Here is a 22929-nt window from a genome sequence, read left to right on the forward strand (position 1 = left end):
GCGTCCCTAATTAATGAAGCAATGGGGGAAAGTACGCAGAAAGGCTTATTCCAGTTATATCAGCATACGTGTGCACATGTAGCAAACACGCATGTATCGCATCTTGTTCATCCGCACTACGCGGAAACAAACGCTACAAAGCTTATACACCCGCCAGGATGGGAGCAAGTACAAGGAAAGTCGTCACGACCAACCCTTATTTACAAAAGCTACGCCCTAGCCCATACACGCTGTACGATACAAGCCGCTCAGCAATTCTTCAGCCGAACAAGCTGGGGGGTCCGACAAGCCGAGCATTTCCGACCGGAAAGCGCGCGAAGAGAAATAAAGAGAAAACAAACCTGGCTTATCCCTCCGCCACGGCACACAAACAAGTCAGTGCAAAACACGCAGCATAGCATTAACGACCCACGCCAAAAAAGAAAAAAAAAAAGGAAACGCTCCGCAAATTCGTACCTACGGACCTACGGGTCCACCGCGATCAGTCTCATACGGGTCCCGCCAGGAAAGAATGCCCGGCGAGTTTTACAGGCAATAAATCACGACCAAAATGAGCCTTCACGGGTCTGGCCGCTTTTCCTTCTCCACCCGGCAGTTACGTAACGCCAAGACGAAAAGATAAAAATGTAATAACTTGGCCTTTTACTTTACCAAGCACACCCACTGGAGGGAACAGAAAGTAACACACAAAAACTAAGAAAATCAACGTCTCAAGGGAGAGAAGCGAAAGGAAATGTAAATGCAAGCAGTACTGAGGAGGGGAGCCGGCCGACGGAAGTCTATCTAATCCAACTTCCGCCCCCCTCTCCCCCTACTTTCTTTTCCTTTTCTTCACGTCGTAACTTTCCCGGCACTCGCATTACGTGAACGTCGGTTAATGGCACGTCTACATCGTGTCTATTAAATGGCCAAAGGGTTGCCCCAAGACAGATGGAACGCGAAAAACCAGACTCGCGAAGCGCACATCAAGAAGAAACGAAGCCACGCGAAGAGTGATAGACGGAGGGACGGAAAAAGTGAATAAAGTGCAATTCACAAACGATGAAACATTTTGCTCGCGTGCAGCGCTAGGTCCGAATCTGCCAAGGTTTCATCCAACCGACCGCTGCTGGCCGCACCCGCCTCGGCGATATTGTTTTGGGGCATGGCGCACGTGACACATAAGCGTGGAAGGATGTAAGCTCCCCCGTTTACAGACAGGCCGCTCATTCACCTGAGCCTGTGGAGACCTTGAGAACGACGATGAGACACCAAAGAAAACACAAGAGACGGGGCGCGGGGCACGCGATTCCCCCCCGAATACGAGTCAGCACCGTCTACTACTTGGCTGCGTTTCGCCGAATAAATAAAACGTGATGGAAAACGCCGCCTAGAGGAGCCGACTGGGGCAACTTCTCTCTTCTTTTTTTAAAGGGAGCCGGCGAGCCTGCCGCAGGCCTTGACGACACGCTCATTTTTCAAGGTCGGCTGCAAACACTGCTCGCAAGAGCAGCCGCTAGCCAGCGCGCCAGTCCACACACACGCAGGCGTGTCGGCGTGACTCGAAAGGGAACACAGAAGTAGTGAAAATAGAGCAGGGCGGACGAAGGTAATAAATAAAGCGTCGCAAGTTTGGTCCGCGCGCTGGTGACTGGCTAAAGTTGTAGTACCTGTAGGCCCGAATGTACCCCGTTGATGAGCTCGAAAAGAACGATGCATTTCGTAGTGGCCACAGCACGCAACAACGTTTTCCAGCGCGACAGTGCTCAGTGCACCAGGCCAGACGGCTAAACAGACCGATTGCCGGAACACGCCCGATTTGCGAGGGAAAAAAAAAAAACACTAGACGAACACAAATCGCAGGCTTACCGTTACCGGCGAAAAAGCTGTCGCCAGTGTCGCACGCAGATGTTGTTCACCACTCTGGGCCGCACGCACGCACAGTTCGCGTATCCAGTTGCGCGCACACGATGCGTGGCAAGTTGGTGTGGAGGCACAGTAAATCCAGAGAGAGAGAGAGGAGCCCGCGTCGGGGGCCGCGCGGAATAATGACGAAATTGCGAAACAAGCGTGCTTCTCCCGCGCAGATAAGCGAGAAATTCACAAAAAGAAGAACAGCCACCGCGTGTCACGGGGCGACGCGTCGAGACAGCACCAGCGCGCGGAACGGGGACCCGTAATATTGTATAATCCGCACGCACGCACGCACACAGGCACGCGCGAAACGAAGTCGTCGTCGACGCTCTTCTCGTCGCTACTGGAGGCGCTGCTCCGTTGGTCGCCGCAACGCCGGCTTGGTGTTCGAGAGGAGCCAGCCGTTCATCGCGGGAGGTCTCGCAGGGTCCTGTTGCTGCGTGGCGGGCGGTGGCAGCAGCTCGCGGGGTACGCTGCCGGGGAGATCGGCGAGAGTTGCTGCCGGAGGAACTGAAGTGCGGCGGCCGGCGCCGATGTCATCATGGCGCACGCGGCAGACGGCCAGGTAGAGGTGCGGCGGCGCTACTGTCGCAACACGAGAGCGCGAGCATCGCAGGCCCGGGCGCATGCGCGACCGAACTGGGGGCCGACGCTCCCTCCTGCCGCCGGCCGCCGCCGCAGATCGTCGCGGCTGTCGCTTCGGCGTCTGCGGGTACGCAACGCGCAGGCGCTCCAGCGAAGCGCTGGGTGGTGCGGAAACCACTGGCGCTGCTGTGAGCGCATTAGCACATGTGGTGGTCGTTACAAATAATAATGATAATAATAATTCTGGAACTTGCCAACCCATGAGCACGATCTAATTCTGAGGCACGCGCAGTGGAAGGACTCCAAATTAATTTCAACCACTCGGGGCTCTTTAATCTGCCCCTAAATTTAAGTACAGGAGCATCGCTTTCTTTGCCTCCACCTTCGACTTTTCCGCTGCTGCTGTCTTTCACGCCGCGTCGGGAGGTGGTTCAGAGCGAGCGAGAGGAAAGGCGACACGAGAAGCTCGTTCGGACTGTTACACAGCGTAACATGTGCACAATGCTATTACCTTCCTTACCTCTCTACAACGTGCAACCGCCCGGAGAGGAGGTGGACAGAGTGGTAGAGAGAAGGTAGGGGAGAGCAGGTAGGATAATGGGTAGGACCGACGTAGCCACGACACCAGTGAGTAGAGAGCTTTAGATTAGGAGGACGCAGGCGTTGGGGCCCGCTAGCGCTTGGGGCCGCGGTACTGCGAATGTGCAGAACTCTACGTAAGAGCGTGCGCATGCGCGGTACCTTGGCCCCAAGCGCTAGCGGGCCCCAACGCCTGTGTCCTCCTAATCTAAAGCTCTATAATAAAAGCCTTGGACCTCTTCGCTGGCAACTCGCTTGTGTGGGGGAGGGCGGGAGAGGGCAAAGGCGACGCGAGAAGGCGAGGAAACGCTACTATAGACACGAAAGCGGTTGCGGTCAAACTGGATAAATTTAAGTTCATGGTACGGTTATTTCTGAAAAATAAACATCATTAAATTTATCAAGCGGACAACTGACGCACGGCGTGCAGACTCAAAGCAGCATAAAAGCAGCGTAGTGTCTAGGAGACATCGTAGCACCGCAGCATCTAGGCATCGCACGTCATTTCAACACTCCCGCGCCACTACGGCGTTACTCGAGGTCGCGGGTTCGGTCCCAACCGCGGCAGCCACTTTTTGACGCGGGCGAAATACAAGAACGCTCGCGGATCAGTGCCCGGTGTTCCCTCCCCAATCGGCTATGCCTTCTTCCGTAACAGCGGACAGTGCGAATCGGTGCCCAGGGCTTCGGTTCATCAGTGGGATCCACATTCAGTCAGACACAGCCTTTGCTGAAAAAAAAGGAAGGGATATGTAGAGAACCCACCAGCAAGCAACTATGCTTTGCCTCCATTGACTTGGAGAACGCTTGTAACACACTGCCAATGCGGGAAGTCGGTTGAGATCTTGGGAAGAAAGAATGGATCAGAGAATTACATACAGCTAATCAATGAAACGAATAGAGAAACAAGGACGTTTACATGCTGCCTCAGCGACAATGAAAGCTTCGACGTGACAGTGGAGGGCCAAGTCGGGATTCAGCGCTACTCATCCTCCTTCCGTTTACAGTAGTCATACTTGTACTCGGGCAGTATTACCACAGAAAAATTGACCAAGTGTTCATGCGAAACTGGAGCACCGGGCAGAATCTTTGGAGGGAAGCGACATGAGAATCAGCAGAAGCAGAACAATGTGTACACAGCAGGCATACAGCATACGTGGGGAGCCGCTTACGCGAATAATGGCCGTTCCGGCCTCTCCGGAACGGCCAGATAATCGTTATGAGAACTAAATTCAAGCATCTTGTCATTCCACCGTCTGGTCGAGTAAAGCATTCTGGAAAAAGAAGTGACTAGAACATGCTAGACAAGACGGAAAGATTGGAATGGTGCCTGTGCAATGAACGAGAAGGTGCTAGCGTGCACGTTGGAGCAGTTAGGTTGGTATAGGGAATCGAAAGGGTACTTTAAAGTGCTAACGAAGTGTCACATTCAAAAACTCCAAGTCGTGATTAGGAACGACAGAGCTGGGGACGGCTACACTACCGAGGAAGAGCCTTCGCAAGAACAGCGAAGCCAATTAAGGTTCAGATGGCTTTGCTCGTCGGAACCTTGAAACCTTGTCAATCTGAATCCACCGAAATGGCTTTGCCACACTGCTGCCGTTATTCTATCCCTAGAAAATGGCTAAAAACATAAGAGTGCGGTATGTTCCATCTCGGACGGAAGTAGATAAAAAAAAGGAAATTAACGAGGGAATGCAGATAAGAAAGGAGACAGGTTTATAGTATAGGATGTGAAATTAGACGAGTTTTTCCCGTTCATCTTATCTAGTTGGCTGACAAAAGGCTCGAGAAGCACGCAAAGGTCGAGAGGGTCTCGGTGGGGCCGAGCGAGCAAAGCGAAAGCAGATAACCGAATGTAATAATAATAATAATAATAATAATAATAATACTTTATTTCCATCCAGACAGTAATGGGAGAGAGGAAGAGAGAGGAAAGGCCCGAGATGGCTTGACTAGCTCTCCCCTCCCCAATAGGGAAGAATACATGGTTTCGCACTTCTTTTTATTTGTTTCTTTTCTGTTGGCGATCAGTGGTAGACCTGGCAGTGATACTGAAAAAAGGCAATCCTATTTAAGAATAACTGTAGGCAAGTGCGGTATAAGCGAAACTGCTAGTTGTAACATAAAGCTCCTCAAAATACGAGGGTGAATCAGAAAGTCTTCGCCTCTATTTTTTATTAGCCAAAATAAGGTACATACAGGTAATCACAAATATAACGCAATATTCTATGTATTATACACTATTTTTCCACACAGTCCCCACACCACTTCAGACATTTGTCCCATCGCAGGAATAAATTTGAGAAATGTTGTCATCAGTCAGCGACGCACCCGGCCTCCCCAAAGGCTCATTGTCATGCAAGGCTTCACGGCCCTTTTTGCGAACTCACAACACCACCACCTCACACTTCTCAAAGTGGGACGCGTTTCCCCATACGTGGGCTGCATTTCCCTGTGGACTTCGATGGGCTTTCGTCCCCCTTGCTCCGTTGAAAACGAATCACACTTCATTGATCGTATGCTGTGGGCTTGTGAAGCACAACCACCACATTCAACAACTGACAACAGCGCCGTGCTGCGGAGCTACCGGCAGATAATGTCGGGCCGGTTCAAGAAAGGTCCACCGCTGGGAATGGATATGTTGACTTCGCATTTGAAACCTTAATTTGGTTAAAAAAAAGTAGGGGCAAAAACTTTCTGATTCGCCTCGTACATGCATCTATTAGTACCGTCAGATGCATAAGAATCATTGTAAAAAGATTAAAGACATGACATACAAAAGCAGGTTAGAAAACAAGCGTATAGAGGGAATCTGAGTTGGGAAATAAATTTCCGTATTTGTATTTTTGACATGGTTATGTTTATATCATTCTTATGACACTTATTAAGTAGTTTTGGTAGTGTTTGTTTCAACATGGGTTCACCATAATTTGTTCTGCATGAATATACTTGCCCAATGTCTAAGCTACGCGTCACATGTTGGGTCTCTTTCTTTTCTGATCAATATTGCAATATCCGAAGGTCGAGAAACGTTATCTTTTATTTCCGTTTTATACTGCGAGACTAAATGGTAATTATAAATTATATCATGCACCGGCATTACATCTCCTTTTCTAAAAAGCGGTTCTGATGGATGATCGCATGCGACATTATGGACATTTCGTAACAAATTCTTTCTGCAGAATGTGGAGTTTCTGTATGTTTCACTGTGTCTTGTTTCTCCATACTAAAGGGCAATAATTTAGATGTGAGTAAAATAAAGCACTGTACAAGAGTAATTTAACGCTAGTCGGCAGAAACCGTTTGTTAGTATACGTTATTCTTATGACACTAGAGAGCTTTGCCGCAATGTAGTCAATATGGTCGCCCCATGTCATAGTGTCGCTGAAATGTACTCCTAATGTTTTAAATGATCTTACTATTTCGATTCTTGAGCCATTGAACATAATATCCTTGTTTAAGTGCGCATATTTATTTTCAAATGTGGAAGGTGGCGCCGGCGTCTGCGATTGGTCCGCTTCCCCTTGCTTAGCTTGCAGTTGCTGGTTGAAAATCGCGGCAGTGGTGCTACGGAAGGCTAAAAATGTTGTTAAAAAATGATCCTCAGCGAACAAGAGTTGGCAGAGCGATGTCCTGTATACGTGCCAAAAGGGCTTAACAACGTTATACTGCCAGGTATTTTTTTTTTTTTTTTATTGCACGCAGATAAATCCGTTCTTCCCGGCAGCTCGAAGTAGCCAGTGCCATGGCGATCGGTAAGCTGACGTCTTCTATTCCTTTCGGAACGGGGCAGTCTCCGGTTATTCCGGAAAAAAAAGTTCAGTTTTGTTCGGCATGTTGTTACGTTTCGCCTACAACGCGCGGTAATGCCGGCGCGGATGCAACGGACGCCGGGGCTTTGTTCAAAGCGGCGGACATTTTGGCCCGTTCGACGCCGCCGAAACGCCTACCCGCCAAGCGTGTCCAGGCGTGTTTCAGTGCCACGTGTCTTCGTGTGTGTGTGTGTGCCCTCGCTTGTCAAAGCGCGGCAGCCGGGGAGCGGAGTTCCCCGAATGAGGAGCCTGGAGGTCTCTCGGCTCAACCGTTCGCGCCGTCGTGTGGGCGGGTTGGCGATGCGTCACTGCACTCGGTTCAGCAGGTCTCTCGGCTCGACCGTGCGCGCCGTCGTGGGCTCATGCTCCGCCGTCCCGTGACCTTCATCCCGTGACCTTCATCCCGTGACCTTCCCTTTTGGACCGCGACGCCGAGAGTATAAGAGCAGCTGCCCCCGGACGCCAGGAGAGAGGCTCCGATTTGTACTGTTGAGTTACGTGCTCTCCCGTCTCTCCACTCCGGTCGACCTGACCGGCCGCTCTTTTGCTATGTTAGAATAAACAAGTTGTTCTGTTACCAGTCTTCTCTTGCTTTGCCGGGACCTTCGGATGCTTCCAGTGCCCCAGGCCGCCAGGCCAACGCTACCCTTGGGGCTTGCGACCCATTGGCAATAACGGGCGTCAGCACCGAGACCCCAACAACTCGTGCCAGCGGTGCGATTACAACATCTGGTTGGCAGAGGTGAGATCGCGACAACGGAGGCCAGCAGCGAAGAGATGCGGTTGACTGTATGCTGAGCAGCACAACGACCATCCGGGAGCAGTGCAACGAGCCCTGTGTGATGACTGGTTGCCTGCAGCGGAACGACTGCGCTGAAGTCTTGGCTGCGAGGTTTGGTGAGTGCGGGACTTTCTTCTTCTGAGTTTTGCCAGGCTTTTGTTAGTGTTAGAAACAGAGCTGGTAATTGTGGTTGTCGTTGCTGCCGGGTTAGTTTGCGGCAAGACAATAGTAGGCAGTAGAGAAAGCAGCATTCAGAGCAGCCATGGATTTGAAGTCGTTGCGCAAACCGAAATTGCTGGAGCTTGCAAGAGAGTTGGGTCTGGATGTCTCAGACAAACTCAGAAAACCAGAACTGCTAAGGGCTATTCTTGAGTTAGAAGCTGAGGATGACGAGCTGTCGGAATGCCTTGAGACCATTGAGGAGAGGGAGACGGCAAAAAGACAGGAGCGTGAACTTAAAGAACAGAAAGAGAAAGATGAGCGTGAACTTAAAGAACAGAAAGAGAAAGATGAGCGTGAACGAAAAGAACAGAAAGAAAAAGAAGAGCGCGAACACGCTTTGGAAATGAAGCGTCTCGAGTTAGAGATGGAACGCGCTCGTAATGGAAGTCAGGCACACGGTGCAGGAGAACGAGTATTGTTCAAAATGACTGACCTGATGCGGCCGTTTAAGCTTGGAGAGGACATTGGTTTGTTCCTGGTTAACTTTGAGCGAACGTGCGAGAAGCAGGGGTTCTCTCGGGAAACGTGGCCACAGCGCTTGCTCACTTTGCTACCCGGCGAGGCGGCCGACGTAGTCGCTCGCTTGGAGAGAGAGGAGGCAGAGGATTTCGACAAAGTGAAATCGAGTCTGCTAAAAAAGTACCGGCTGTCAGCGGAGGCGTTCCGTCGGAAGTTTCGGGAAAATGAGAAAGGCAAAAGTGAGTCATATACAGAGTTTGCGTACAGGCTTATGTCAAACATGCAGGAGTGGCTCAAAGAAGAGAAAGCGTTTGGTGACCACGAGAAAGTTCTGCAGTGTTTCGGGCTAGAACAGTTTTATAGTCGGTTACCTGAGAACGTGCGGTACTGGGTCTTGGATAGGCCAGACGTTAGTACGGTGGCTAGAGCCGCTGAGTTAGCCGAGGAGTTTGTGACGCGTCGGGCTCGCGGAGCTAAGGACGGTCAAAAGGGTGAATTTGGCTCCAAGTTTGAGAGGCCGAAGTTCACACCCATGAGAGCAAAGGGGGATACACGTAGTGCGGATGCGAGTGAAAGCAGTCCGACCGAACGTACGGAGACGGCGGCAACCGAAGCCGAACGCAGAAAGCGGTTCGAGACGAGGCAAACGCGCGTTTGTTATACGTGCCAGAAGCCGGGTCACTTTTCGGCGCAGTGTCCAGAAACAAAAACAAAAGTCGTGTTTTTGTCTTTATGCAGCACTGACGAGAACATGAAGCTTCTCGAGCCTTACATGCGAGACCTCCTCGTGAACGGGAAAGAGTGCCGAGTGCTTCGCGATTCCGCAGCTACAATGGATGTAGTTCACCCCTCTTACGTAGAACCCGATATGTTCACGGGCGAGTGCGCATGGATCAAGCAAGCAGTGGAAGCTCATAGCGTGTGTCTGCCGGTAGCAAAAGTGCTTATTGAAGGACCTTTCGGAGCACTTGAGACGGAGGCCGCAGTGTCATCTATGCTGCCCCCCCAGTACCCGTACTTATTTTCGAACAGGTCCGATCACCTCCTGCGCGAGAAGGGGCTTTTGTTTGGTGAGGCTAGCGTTCAGGCCTTAACCAGATCGAAGGTTCGGGAGCTCGCTGCAAAGGCGGTAGTTGCGGGGCCGACGTTGTTGAACGATGAAAAAGGGTCAGAGGCGCAGCAAGCTGGTATTCAGAGCACGCCCGAACTGAATAAAATTGAGCCTGTAGCGTTAAAGGCACCAGATACTGGAGAGGAAAATCCCGACACGGGAAAGTTAGAAGAGCTGTCTCCAGATTTGCTCATCGCGCCTACGTCAGACGGACTTAACAGCTTGCTAAAAGTCAGCCGGTCGGCTTTGATAGCCGAGCAAAAGAAGGATGGCAGCCTAGAAAACATACGCTGCATTGTCAAGGAAGGTATCGCCAAGAAAAATGCTCGCTTTGTGGAAAGAGGTGGGGTCCTGTACCGGAAGTATCTAGACCGCAGGGGAGTGGAGTTCGATCAGCTGATCGTGCCTCAATGCTATCGTCAGGATCTGTTGCGCTTGTCGCATGGGGGTTCGTGGTCCGGACACCTAGGAGTTAAGAAAACTAAGGACCGTCTCTTGCAGGAGTACTATTGGCCAGGGTGTTTTCGGGACGCAGACCACTTTGTGAAGACATGCGACACCTGTCAGCGGGTGGGCAAGCCAGGGGACAAATCGAGGGCGCCGTTGAAGTTGGTACCTATCATTACGGAGCCTTTTAGACGGCTCGTTATTGATACAGTGGGACCTCTGCCGGTAACAGCCACGGGGTACCGACACATTTTGACTGTGATCTGCCCAGCGACAAAGTTCCCTGAAGCAGTGCCGCTTAAAGAACTCAGCTCAGTTGAGATAGTCAATGCACTACTGTCCATATTTGCGCGAGTTGGTTTCCCTGCAGAAATCCAGTCAGATCAGGGCACAGTGTTTACTAGCGCTTTGACGACAGCCTTTCTCGAAAGGTGCGGGGTAAGGCTATTACACAGCTCAGTGCACCACCCCCAGTCGAATTCCGTTGAGAAGCTCCACTCCGTCATGAAGCGCGTGTTGAGAGCATTGTGTTTTGAACATCAAACTGACTGGGAGCTGTGTCTGCCTGGAGTGATGTTTGCATTAAGGACCGCGCCGCATGCGGCTACGGGGTTTTCGCCAGCTGAGCTGGTGTACGGTCGCTCGCTGCGATCTCCGCTTCGCATGCTTCGAGAGTCATGGGAAGGCAGGGGCGACGACCCAGTCGTGGTAGAGTACGTGCTTAAGCTCCTCGAACGCTTAAGAAGGGCACAGGAGTTGTCAGGTGAAGCAATGGCAGAGGCCCAGCAGAGGGCCAAGGTTTATTATGATCGGACAGCCAGGGCCCGTCGTTTTGAGGTGGGCGATGAGGTCATGATATTGCGCACATCGCTAAAGAACAAACTCGACGTGCAGTGGGAGGGCCCAGCACGGATTGTTCAAAAACTGTCGGACGTTAACTACGTGGTGAGTCTGCCAGGAAAGCGGAAAGCACAGCAAGTTTACCACTGTAATCTGCTCAAACCCTATAAGCAACGGGAAGCAGTGGTGTGCATGATGGTAAACGTGCCCGAAGAGCTTCCGGTCGAGCTTCCGGGACTAGGCTCAGTGACGAACAGGAAAGACACCGATCAAGTCATTAGTGACTTAATAAGTAAAGCATCGCTGTCGCCTGAGCAGAAAACCGAACTACACCAGCTCTTACAAGAGTTTCAAGGTCTGTTCTCTGAGAGGCCTGGTAGGACTTCTGTCCTTACTCATGACATAGAACTTACCTCCCCAGAGCCAGTACGATCCAAGGCGTACCGGGTGTCACCCCGCCAGAGCGATATTATGGAGGCTGAGGTAAAGAAAATGCTACAGCTCGGTGTTATTGAAGCGGGTGAGAGTGATTATACCTCCCCTTTGATTTTAGTTGAGGTACCGGGCAAGGAACCTCGTCCTTGCGTCGACTACCGCAGGCTTAATTCCATCACTAAGGATCAAATTTATCCGATCCCTAACATCGAGGAGCGCCTTGAGAGAGTGAGTAGCGCTCAGTTTATTTCCACCCTAGATCTTGTCAGGGGTTATTGGCAGGTTCCACTTACAGAAGAGGCTAGTAGGTATGCGGCGTTCATTTCACCAATGGGGACATTCCGTCCTAAAGTTTTGAGTTTTGGTTTGAAGAACGCGCCATACTGCTTTTCAAGCCTCATGGATAAAGTGTTGCGGGGACAGCAAGAATTCGCTTTACCGTATCTAGACGACGTAGCGATATTCTCCGCATCCTGGCCGGAACATATGGCGCACTTGCGGGCAGTGCTAACCCGCCTGCGCGATGCGGGCTTGACAGTCAAGGCTCCCAAGTGCCAGTTAGCACAGGCCGAGGTTGTCTACCTCGGACACGTGATTGGTCGGGGTCGACGCCGCCCCTCTGAAATAAAGGTGGCCGCTGTGCGAGACTTCCCGCAACCGCGTACGAAGACCGATATTCGGTCGTTCTTAGGCGTCGCCGGCTACTATCAGAGGTACATCCCCAGGTACTCTGATATCGCGGCTCCCTTGACGGATGCTCTAAGAAAGACAGAGCCGCAAACAGTCGTCTGGGATGAGACAAAGGAAAGAGCTTTTAGCGCCCTAAAGAGCGCCCTAACAAGCCAGCCTGTGCTACGATCGCCCGACTACACAAAAGGGTTCGTTGTTCAGTGTGATGCTAGTGAGCGAGGCATGGGCGTTGTACTGTGCCAACGGGAAAATGGAGAAGTAGAACACCCCGTCCTGTATGCTAGTCGTAAGCTGACGAGTCGTGAGCAGGCGTATAGCGCCACCGAGAAAGAGTGTGCGTGTATCGTGTGGGCCGTTCAGAAATTGTCATGTTACCTAGCCGGCTCGAGGTTTATCATTGAAACGGATCACTGCCCTCTCCAATGGCTGCAGACCATCTCTCCCAAAAATGGCCGCCTCCTGCGCTGGAGCCTCGCTTTGCAACAATATTCCTTTGAGGTACGTTACAAAAAGGGGAGTCTCAACGGTAACGCCGATGGCTTAAGTCGAAGCCCCTAACGTGGGAATCAGCCTCAAAATTGCTTGTTACTGATGTTTTTCTTCCTGAGGCAGGATTTTTAACCTATTGCTTTTGTGTAGTGTTTCAAAGTGATGATGTGCTTTTTAGTGCAATTTTTCCGATTTGTGGACGCGTTCTGAGTGCTGCTAAACTACTGTAAGGAACTAGGCAGCAGTATAAAAGGGGAAAGAGCCTGGCAGGGCTTAGTGAGGGTTGTGCCGTGCTTGCTGACTGGGCGGTTGACTTTCGGCGTAGTTCTAACGCTTGCCGGAAACGAGAACAAAAATGTCAACTCTCCCGAAGTCACTTTGCAGTGTCCTGTGTGCACCTGAACGTGAGAACGAGGCCTTCTCTGTGCGCTGCGCTCAAGAAACGCCAAAGGACGCCCGACTACGGTTATGAGCATCATCGAGCGACATCCCTCCGGACAGCGGATGCAGTCCCCTGACCATCGGGATCTCCTTCCCCCGGCGGGGCGGTCTGTTACGTTTCGCCTACAACGCGCGGTAATGCCGGCGCGGATGCAACGGACGCCGGGGCTTTGTTCAAAGCGGCGGACATTTTGGCCCGTTCGACGCCGCCGAAACGCCTACCCGCCAAGCGTGTCCAGGCGTGTTTCAGTGCCACGTGTCTTCGTGTGTGCGTGTGTGTGTGTGTGCCCTCGCTTGTCAAAGCGCAGCAGCCGGGGAGCGGAGTTCCCCGAATGAGGAGCCTGGAGGTCTCTCGGCTCAACCGTTCGCGCCGTCGTGTGGGCGGGTTGGCGATGCGTCACTGCACTCGGTTCAGCAGGTCTCTCGGCTCGACCGTGCGCGCCGTCGTGGGCTCATGCTCCGCCGTCCCGTGACCTTCATCCCGTGACCTTCATCCCGTGACCTTCCCTTTTGGACCGCGACGCCGAGAGTATAAGAGCAGCTGCCCCCGGACGCCAGGAGAGAGGCTCCGATTTGTACTGTTGAGTTACGTGCTCTCCCGTCTCTCCACTCCGGTCGACCTGACCGGCCGCTCTTTTGCTATGTTAGAATAAACAAGTTGTTCTGTTACCAGTCTTCTCTTGCTTTGCCGGGACCTTCGGATGCTTCCAGTGCCCCAGGCCGCCAGGCCAACGCTACCCTTGGGGCTTGCGACCCATTGGCAATAACGGGCGTCAGCACCGAGACCCCAACAACTCGTGCCAGCGGTGCGATTCAAACAATGTTAATGTGTCTTTAATGCATACACGTCACCTTGAAGTGGTGAGTTCTCACGGATTTGTGGATCGCATGACAGGGAGGCGAAGTGCGCGCAGCCCGAAAAGATTTGGCTAATCGCGGAAGGCTATAATGGCGAGAAAAGGGTATAGAGTCGGAAATAAATGTTTCCTTCGTTTCCTGTCTAAAAGTGCATAATCAGTGTGTACCCGTCATATCAAATGGGGAGCTTTCGAGGTTTTCGTGAAGTCGCACGATCGATAGGCGAAGCACGCGTGGCCCGAAAAATGTCTGACCAATAGTGGAGGACTGATTTCAGAAATGGAATAAAAACAGTTTTGAATCACTTTACGTTATAACGCCTAGGGAGTATACGTGACAAGCACTGAGAAGAGACAGGCAAGTACTGCACAGGTGAGACGACAATTAATAATGATTCAAATGGAAAGAGAGAAACATTCTTAAAGGGATGCTGGAAATGTTGGTCCGGTCATGCGCGCCTGTACGGTGCTGTAGTCGGAGTGACATATGAAATGATGTATTGACATAAAGTGCACACGCATAGAAGCACACGCAGTAACAATTAACTAGAGCGTCTGGTCCAGGCCACCGTCTCTGAGGAAAGCTAAAACGTTTTCGTTGCGCGCATAGAAATACCAGCGCTACTCCTCGGTGGAAAGAAGCAACAACAATGGAAACATGCTATGAATGAAGAAGGCATGTGGGAGGTATTAATGCCAAGACTTAACCGGTTCGTAAGAGGGAGGTTGCAATGCCGAAGAACCCCACGAGAAACAGCTGGCCCCGCGGAAATGGAAATGGTATACGGATATATATAACTGACAGAAGGAGTCCAATTTTAATTAGACCAAGATGTATATTCGAAAGGTTTATTTTATCGCTCAGAAACACTGGAATAAGGCGTTCCTGTCAAATTAACCTGTCCGTGCTAATATCTATTTATTTTAACTGTCAAGGACTATGAAGGCACCATGACGATTATTATCCATAACGTGATGTAGGAAGGCGCAGGTAAAAGTGGCATAGGGAAGGCGGGCGGTAACGGAGCAGTTTGACACAAATTGAAATTGCAGTCAAACAAAAATTATAGTGACGCTTCCATTCGTGAACGCGGCTTACGCGCAAGCCAATATCAATGTCGACGTCACATGTTCATTCAAGGGTGACAGAAACACATAAGGAACTTTTTCTTCTGTATGAAACTTATCACACGGGTGATTTTTACTTCGTTTTTCGGCGCTGCGTTAAGCGTACTTCGTGCGGATTTTACATTCCCGCTTAACGTGCACAGATCGCGGAAGTTACAATTGGGATGTTCTAGAAAGGACCTTCCCGGGCGGCCTTTGCATACCCAATGTAGAATAATTAAAGGCTACGACCAACGCTCTGTGGAGGTCACTTCGCGAGTGCGACTACAAACAAAACTGCTGCTGCGTGAGACTCTTTCGGGCGGCGGCGTATACAGCGGCCGCGCACGCAGGAGCCTCGAAGGAACGATTCTCACTCGTCGGGGTTCGCTTCAAGACTGAACGTTTATTTTACAAAAGACATCGCAGTGACTAGAAAGGGAAGAGAAAAGAAAATACAAAATACGAGTTGTCCGTTGGCCACACCGACGCCTTCGTCCTTCTCGGAAGCGCCGGCCATTCGCGCCCAGCAGGCGGTCCGCCGAAAACACGGGGCACGGATCAGGTTGCGGGTCGAGGCGCCGGTCGGGACACCAGCCCAGCGGGGCGCCCCCTCGTCCGTTCGCCGGCTCCCTCTTGGTGCGTCGCCGGGCCCCCAACCACGGTTGCAGGAAACGCGCGACGGTCGCTACCAATTCTCAACATCCTCCCCCGCAATGAGCGCCGGCTCATTCCCGGCCACCATTGTCAGCACAGGCAGGCACGTCACTGAGCTCGAGTGGGTACAAGGCTTGTACGGGTCGTCGCAGTTCGCTTTGGTTCGGGAGAAGGATCTTGCAAGCACGTACTCGGCCATCTCTTCCTGGAAAAGTCTCCAAAACACGACACATTTTCCACATCTGGCGTGGAGCCCGATCATCCCCGAGGAGAACTATGTCTCCCTCACCGATGCCTCTTCCTCTGCCTGGCTTTGTAACATGCGCTGAGCGAAGCTGCAGTAGGTATTCGCGTCTCCACCGTTTCCAGAATGAGTCAACAAGCCCGGCGCGTCTCCTCCATAGGCGTGTTAGTGTCTGTGCTGACGATTTGACTTCGGTGGTCTCTCGGAAGGGAGGCAAGCTCGTTAGCCTGCGACCGACTAGGAAATGTGCTGGAGTCAAGGGCATAAGCTCCCCCGCGTCCGAAGAGACGAAAGTCAACGGACGAGAATTTACGGCCGCCTCGACTTGGGTTAGAACCGTGGAGAGGCTGTCATGGTCAAGGCAGCTCCTTCCGAGCACTCTGCGAAGGGTGGCCTTCACGGTTCTCACCATTCTCTCCCAAAAGCCACCCCACCACGCCGCTCTCTCAACAATAAATTTCCAACTGATATTTTGTGCACTAAAAAAAGACTGGACCTCGCTTCCCTTTATGGCGTGGAACATCTGGTTCAGATCTTTAGATGCCCGTTTAAATGTCAATGCGTTGTCGGACAGAACCGTCTTGCAGATTCCCCTCCTTGACACAAATCTCTTAAACGCCATCAGAAATGACTTCGCCGAGAGGTCTCTAACAAGCTCGAGGTGAACGGCTCGTGTTGTCGCACAAGTAAACAAAGCAATATAAGCTTTGTGTTCGGACCCGCTATCATTGTAGAATATGGGCCCCGCAAAGTCGATACCCGTCGTCTCAAATGGCTCAGCCTGGGTCACTCTGTAGGGGGGAAGCGGGGCAGTGGGCTCTTGTGCAGCTCGGCAACTCTGCCTCTGGCACGGAAGACAGCGTCGAATGACCGATTTGATGGCCTGTCTTCCTCGAATAATCCAGTAGCGTTCTCGAAGTTGGGATAACGTGTCCCGTACTCCGGCGTGCAGTAGGCGTCTATGCTCCGAAGAAATGAGCAAGCGTGTGAACGGATGAGACGGTGATAATATTACGGGATGCCTAGCGCTTTCTTCTTCTGTGCTGTACTGAAGCCGCCCGCCAACTCTCATTATACCGTCAGCGTCCAAGAATGGGTTCAACGCTATCACTGACGATGCCCGGTCGAGCGGTCTGGCGGCACGCAGCGCGCCAACATCGTTCCCGAACATGTCTAATTGACAGGTTCTTTGCCAAAGCTTTTCCGCGTCGGCTACCTCTTCAGCCGTCACCTCGCCCGTAAGTTTCGACCGGCCTCGGCAGTTTAGAATGAAACGCCTGGCCCATGCTGTTATACGGAGCACTCTCGTTAGTGAGCTATGGTCTTCCAGGTTCATTAGTGGTTCCGGTGCGCTCTCTGTGATAGTGTGAAGAATATGGACCGCTCGCTCTTCTGCCATGCAAAGCTCGCCCTCCCGGATATCTGACACCGCAGTGACTCGTTCTTCCCTTTTAAGCCACTCTGGGCCTGTCCACCAGTCCTTGCGTCCGACCAGCTCCGCAGGAAGGATCCCACGGGTAAGCAAGTCCGCCGGGTTCTCCTTGCCGGGACAATGTTGCCACACAGTTGGGTCTGTTAGCGTTTGAATTTCCTGCACTCGATTGCAAACGAAGGGTTTCCACCTTTGCGCAGAACTCCTTATCCAACTGAGTGCGACAGTTGAGTCTGTCCAACAGTGCACGGAAATGCCGTCTACGTTCAGTTGCTCTGTCAGGTAGCTTGCGAGCCGTGCACCAATCAGCGCTCCCATCAGCTCTAGCCGCGGCAGTGACAGTCGCTTCAGTGGAGCGACTCTGGCCCTTGCCATTAATAGTGCTATGGTGATTTCACCCTCTTCATTTTGCGCCTTGATGTAGGCCACTGCACCGTATGCTTTCGGGCTAGCGTCACAAAATAAGTGCAGCTCAGATTTCGTTCGGGCATGTCTTAGGTTACGAGCCAATATTCTTGGGACTGATACCTGCCGAAGTTGAGGAAGCTGTTGGCACCATTTATCCCATGTCTCCTGTAAATCTGAGGGAACCCTTTCGTCCCACGCCGTACCTCGCTCCCAGAGGCTCTGGAACATGATCTTCGCCGTGATGGTAATGGCCGAGAGAAAGCCAAATGGGTCAAAAATGCGCGCCGAGGCCTGCAATGCGAATCGCTTCGTGTCCTGCCGACTTGCCAAAAATCCAATCAGGGCGGTCATCTCAAAAACGAATTCGTCTGTGTCAGGCCTCCACTCTACACCGAGAATCTTTGTGGGGCCTAGCTCCGGTAGAGTTTTTTGGGCGCTTTCAGTCGCGGCAAACGATGCAATCAGTTCTGGGTAGTTTGATCGCCATTTCCTGAGGTTCATACCTGCAGCCTTGAGTATGGACTGCGATTCCTTGATTATGCGCTCTGCCTCTTCTACACTGTCGGCACCAGTAACCAAGTCGTCTACATACAGGTTGTCACTCAGGATCTTGGCGGTGCGAGGAAATTTCTCCTGTACCGTTTTGAGATGATGACTTAAGGTAGCTGCGAGGAGAAACGGGCTACATGTAACGCCGAACGGCACCCTTGTCATGCGGTACTCTTTGATTGGAGGGAGCGCGTCGCCCTGCCCTGGTGTACTTTGATACCACAGAAAGCGGACAGCGTCGCGCGCACTCTCTGCAAGCTCGATTTGAAGGAAAGCCTTTTCTATATCGGACATTATGGCCACATTATGCACTCGGAATCGAATCAGGATGTCCGCTAGGTTTGGATTTAGATTAGGTCCTGCGAAGAGGACGTCGTTCAGTGACAGCTTTCCCGCCGCTTTGGAGGAGGCATCGAATACGACTCTCAACTTAGTTGTTTCGCTACCAGGCCGGACAACACCTCGGTGCGGCATGTAGTAAATGGGCCCCAGCGGGGACTCACCCAGTTCGTTCGCTTCCTCGGCGTGTCCAGCTTGCAGGTAGTTCCTGATTGCCTGATCGTAGTCTAGAACGGTTTCTTCATGTCGGAGCAGCTTCGCCGTTAATGAGTGAAGTCTGTGCGATGCTATGCTCTTGTTGTCTGTTAAGTCTGACGCGTTTTCTTTCCATGGGAGAGCTACTTGGTATCTACCGTTCTTCTGAGTGATGGTTTCTTCAAAGGCCCGAAGAACGCTGTCTTCTTTGGCGGTCAGCTGTGTATCGTTGACGATCCCAAGGTGCTCCAGCTCCCAGAATGACCTCAGTTGACGAGAGATTTCGTCGGGTGCTGTGGGCACACCTACCCGCATCACTCCGGTGCTCGATAGAAAGGTTGCGACGGACGATGTAGACTCAGTGCCCTGCAATGTCCATCCAAACGCAGTCTCCATGGCCACGAGCTTCTCACCAAGGCGCTTGACATTTCCTGTTGCTATATCCCAGTAGTGATCGGCCCCGATAAGCAGCTCAACTCCAACACCAGGATGGTAGCCGTCAGGCAAGGAGTCAGCAAGCTGGAGGTCTTGTTCACGAGCGATGCTAGCCGTGCAGTCGTCAGGTGGTGGGAGGAGGTCTCCGCAGATCTCGGGCACCTCTAATGCTTCGATCCGAACTCTGGTGTTGTTGCGCCAGTTTCGCAGCCAGCATTCCACGCGATGACACCTTCTTTCTTCAGACGGTCTCTCGCTTCCGAAGGCGTAGATAGTTAGCTTCTCCCCTCCTATGACGCGAAGATTGAGGCGCCGGGAAACATCCTGTCGTACAAACGTTCTCTGGCTGCCACCGTCAAGCAGCATTCTCACCAGAGCACTGTTGTGCTGGCCCTCCGCATACGCTCGTGCAGTCTGCAGAAGCACACGGGTCTTTCCCAGTGCTGGTCCCACCTGAAGCGATGATTGCACTGCTGTCTCTGCTGGTGCAGCATCTCCGATTGAAGGAGGGCGTGTCGGTCTTTGATTGAGCTCGCAGACGCCAGTTGCGTGTCGTCCAGAGCATTTGGCACACCTCAGCCACCTTGCAGTTCTACACTCAGCGGCACGGTGCTTCTTTTTCGCACACTTGTAACAGCGCCTCTCTCTTGACATCACCTCGTTTTTCTTGGCCATGGGCACGGGGGCGACACAGTTCGCTGGTTGATGTCCCTCTGCACCACAAAATGCGCATTGCGCTTCGCCGTCGGTTACGGTGAGAACAGATGCCGATGGGTTTTGCGGGCGAACATCCCCTTTGATTGGCGCTTTCTGTCTGATAGCGGCGTCCGGGTACCCACGGCGTAGTGCACTCTGTGCTCTCTCTCTGCTCTCAACTTCCTCTCTCATAAAATCGAGGAAACCGAGAAGCTCGTGTTGTGGCGTTTCAGGTGAGGCAGCCTTCCGTCGGAAGTACGCCAAGCAAAGCTCACTTGGGATACTTTTACGAAGGATGGTGAGAAGCAACGTGCCGTAGGTGCTCGACGACACTCCCAGCGCCTCTAGACTTCGGACTCCCGAGCGGATTTCGTCGTAGAGGCTCCTCAGCCTTTCGATGTCCCGCAGATCGTGCACTGGGCGGACGTCAAGCAAGCGCGACATGTGGTCCTCAATTATGACGTCCTCCTTCCCAAATCTCTCAATGAGGGTCTTCACTGCGATGTCGTAATTTCTATCGCTGATCGGCAACCCCTCAATGGCAGCGGCGGCTTTTCCGGTTAGATAACTGGTTAAGTATTGGAACTTCGCTATTGCAGGCAGGGTGCTGTTCTTGTGAATAGTCGATTCAAATTGGTTCCAAAATTTCTGCCACGAGCGCAGGTCCCCGCTGAATTTTCCGATTTCTAACTTCGGTAACTTGGTTGTTGCTGATAGTGGCTGGAATGTCGCAGGTGGGACGGAACCGATGTGGTATGCTTCCTGCTCTGATGCGTTGCCTGTGACTGACGGAGTTGTCGACCGGCTCTCGTTGGCTGTCTGACTCCTGAGAGCTCTCTTGATCTTTGTTTTGATGGAGCAGATCTTCTCCGTGTATGCAGCGCAAGCTTCTAATTCTGCATCTAATTCTTGAAGATCTATCTTCTTTTCGATGCTCTCGTTAACAGATTTCAACTCATCCGCTTGTTCGAGGATAAGGTCGAGGTGTTCCTCAAGCTCACCGACTTGGATGGTTGGCGATTGCAGTAGGTCGCTAGCCGCTGCGATGATTTTTTCGATTGCTTGTCGCAGGGCAGCTTGCTTCTTCTGTAGTCGCTCCATGATGCAGGCGAAGTTATTCCAGATGTAGCACTCCCGGGTTTCGGCACCAGAAAATGTAGAATAATTAAAGGCTACGACCAACGCTCTGTGGAGGTCACTTCGCGAGTGCGACTACAAACAAAACTGCTGCTGCGTGAGACTCTTTCGGGCGGCGGCGTATACAGCGGCCGCGCACGCAGGAGCCTCGAAGGAACGATTCTCACTCGTCGGGGTTCGCTTCAAGACTGAACGTTTATTTTACAAAAGACATCGCAGTGACTAGAAAGGGAAGAGAAAAGAAAATACAAAATACGAGTTGTCCGTTGGCCACACCGACGCCTTCGTCCTTCTCGGAAGCGCCGGCCATTCGCGCCCAGCAGGCGGTCCGCCGAAAACACGGGGCACGGATCAGGTTGCGGGTCGAGGCGCCGGTCGGGACACCAGCCCAGCGGGGCGCCCCCTCGTCCGTTCGCCGGCTCCCTCTTGGTGCGTCGCCGGGCCCCCAACCACGGTTGCAGGAAACGCGCGACGGTCGCTACCAATTCTCAACACCCAAAGCCTAACACCCAAATTGCTCCCAAATTAACGTGCAAATTAAATTGTGTCCAGCGCTCAAGTAGAAGACGCGAGGCTCGTCAGAGATGCTTAAAATGCGCGCGAGGAAAGGACACAGATTTAAGTAGTCATTGCGTGCTACAGGACAAGTTTCGAAATCCCGCCGCAGCACAACGTTCGGTGTACGACCGCTCCAAACGTTGCTGCTCTAACGGAAGGCCGCGGCGCTCGAATTTCAAAGATGCGTCCACGCGCGGCAACGCGCTCTGGCGGCAGCGCCGTCGCGGAATTCCGCGCCTCAAAGGAGCGTTGTGCAGCCGCGCGACTTGTTTTGAAACGGTTTAAACCCAACGAGTGGAACTTCTCCGTCATTTTCTTAACTTTTGTACCCAGGGGCTACCACATGGCACATTAGAGACATTTAGCCTGTCCGCTAATCCGGTAAACGGGAGCGGTTTGGGCGGATTGCCGGATTTGCGGCGGCGTAGCTAAATCGCTGCAGCCGCCTGGTAGCGTAGAGTTCAATCAGACAAACACGGAGCTAAAACTGCAGTAACACACTATATCCTGCTTCGCTAGTGGCGCAAATTTTTGGCAGCGGCGTAATTGTGAACACGATTACGCCACTGTCGAATATTTACACCAGCAGCTAAGCAGAATATAGTAATTAGCTCGGTGTTTGTGTGGTTGAGCTTTGCACCACCAGCTGGCGCCATCAATCTGGCCCCTCACGTTTACGCCCCCGCTAAACCGGCAAACCGCCCGCACTTACCGGAATACCGGACACGCTAAAAGTCTCTATTAAATAGAGTTAAATAAGCATGTGCTCGTGCAGACCCGCTGCATGCGGGAACAACCGAGAGAGTGGTATATGGAGTGCGGATGCGCTTCCACGTATAGTAGTGTGCCAGCGTCCAGTCACTTAAGAAGCTGGAGACATGCCTCTCTATCAAAAGGTAGCTTATACAGTAGCTCAATGTAACTAAAAGTAACTCTAAGCATATATAGAAACTCTACCAAAGGTTGAGCTGTTTCGACGAACACTTTCAAATTAAAAAGAAATCACCTGTGGCAGGTAGCACAATTCTATTCTACGAGCTCGTCTGCTCGAAGAGGCGGACATTACATGCACGAAAAGTTGAAATGCAAAATAAACTAATTAATAACAATTAACTCATTAAGTTTTTATCTAACCACCTTATGGCACATATTGCAATTTACAAATTCTAGCGGGTGAGACTACAAGGCACATCCGCTTGAAAATAATTGTGTGGATGACACCATTTACGAGATATGCGCCGTCAAAATGGCGGTAAAAATGCATTGTCGTTCCTTTTTTAACGAAACATTGTCACGCATTGAAGCACAAAAGTAACTGGAACGCCGATGCATTTCTCCGCAAGTTAGGGAATTAATATCTCGAAATTGGTCTCATCCTTAGAATTCGTTCCAATTGGATATGCCTTGCAAACTCATCTGCTATGATTTGTAAATGCAATATGTGCCATACGGTAATTAGTTAAATACTAAATTAGTGATTTTCGTTAATTAGTCGACCATGCAATTCAATTTTTTTTTGCAAGTAATG

General features: G+C 51.8%; 2 protein-coding genes across 5 annotated transcripts in view; both read right to left on the reverse strand.

The window, feature by feature from the left end:
• The window catches only part of LOC126522830 (solute carrier organic anion transporter family member 74D-like), a 181316-nt gene extending 178840 nt beyond the window's left edge, over positions 1–2476 (reverse strand). For 2 of the 4 annotated variants that reach the window (XM_050171659.3, XM_055066578.2), the window contains exon 1: positions 1849–2476. The gene's annotated coding sequence lies outside the window, so the exon portion shown is untranslated. The remainder of the gene's footprint in view (positions 1–1848) is intronic. The other 2 variants (XM_050171661.3, XM_050171660.3) reach the window with 1 other exon arrangement.
• LOC140219063 (uncharacterized) lies at positions 2234–20807 on the reverse strand. The gene is made up of 3 exons (XM_072288929.1): positions 19982–20807; positions 17696–19504; positions 2234–2664 (listed from the first exon to the last, which is right to left on the reverse strand). Exons 1-3 carry the CDS (start codon positions 20805–20807, stop codon positions 2234–2236), a joined length of 3066 nt encoding a protein of 1021 aa, XP_072145030.1.
• Between the last annotated feature and the right edge of the window lie 2122 nt (positions 20808–22929).

The sequence above is a fragment of the Dermacentor andersoni genome, chromosome 6 (assembly GCF_023375885.2).
Source record: "Dermacentor andersoni chromosome 6, qqDerAnde1_hic_scaffold, whole genome shotgun sequence".
In the NCBI taxonomy this organism is placed as follows: Eukaryota; Metazoa; Arthropoda; class Arachnida; order Ixodida; family Ixodidae; genus Dermacentor; species Dermacentor andersoni.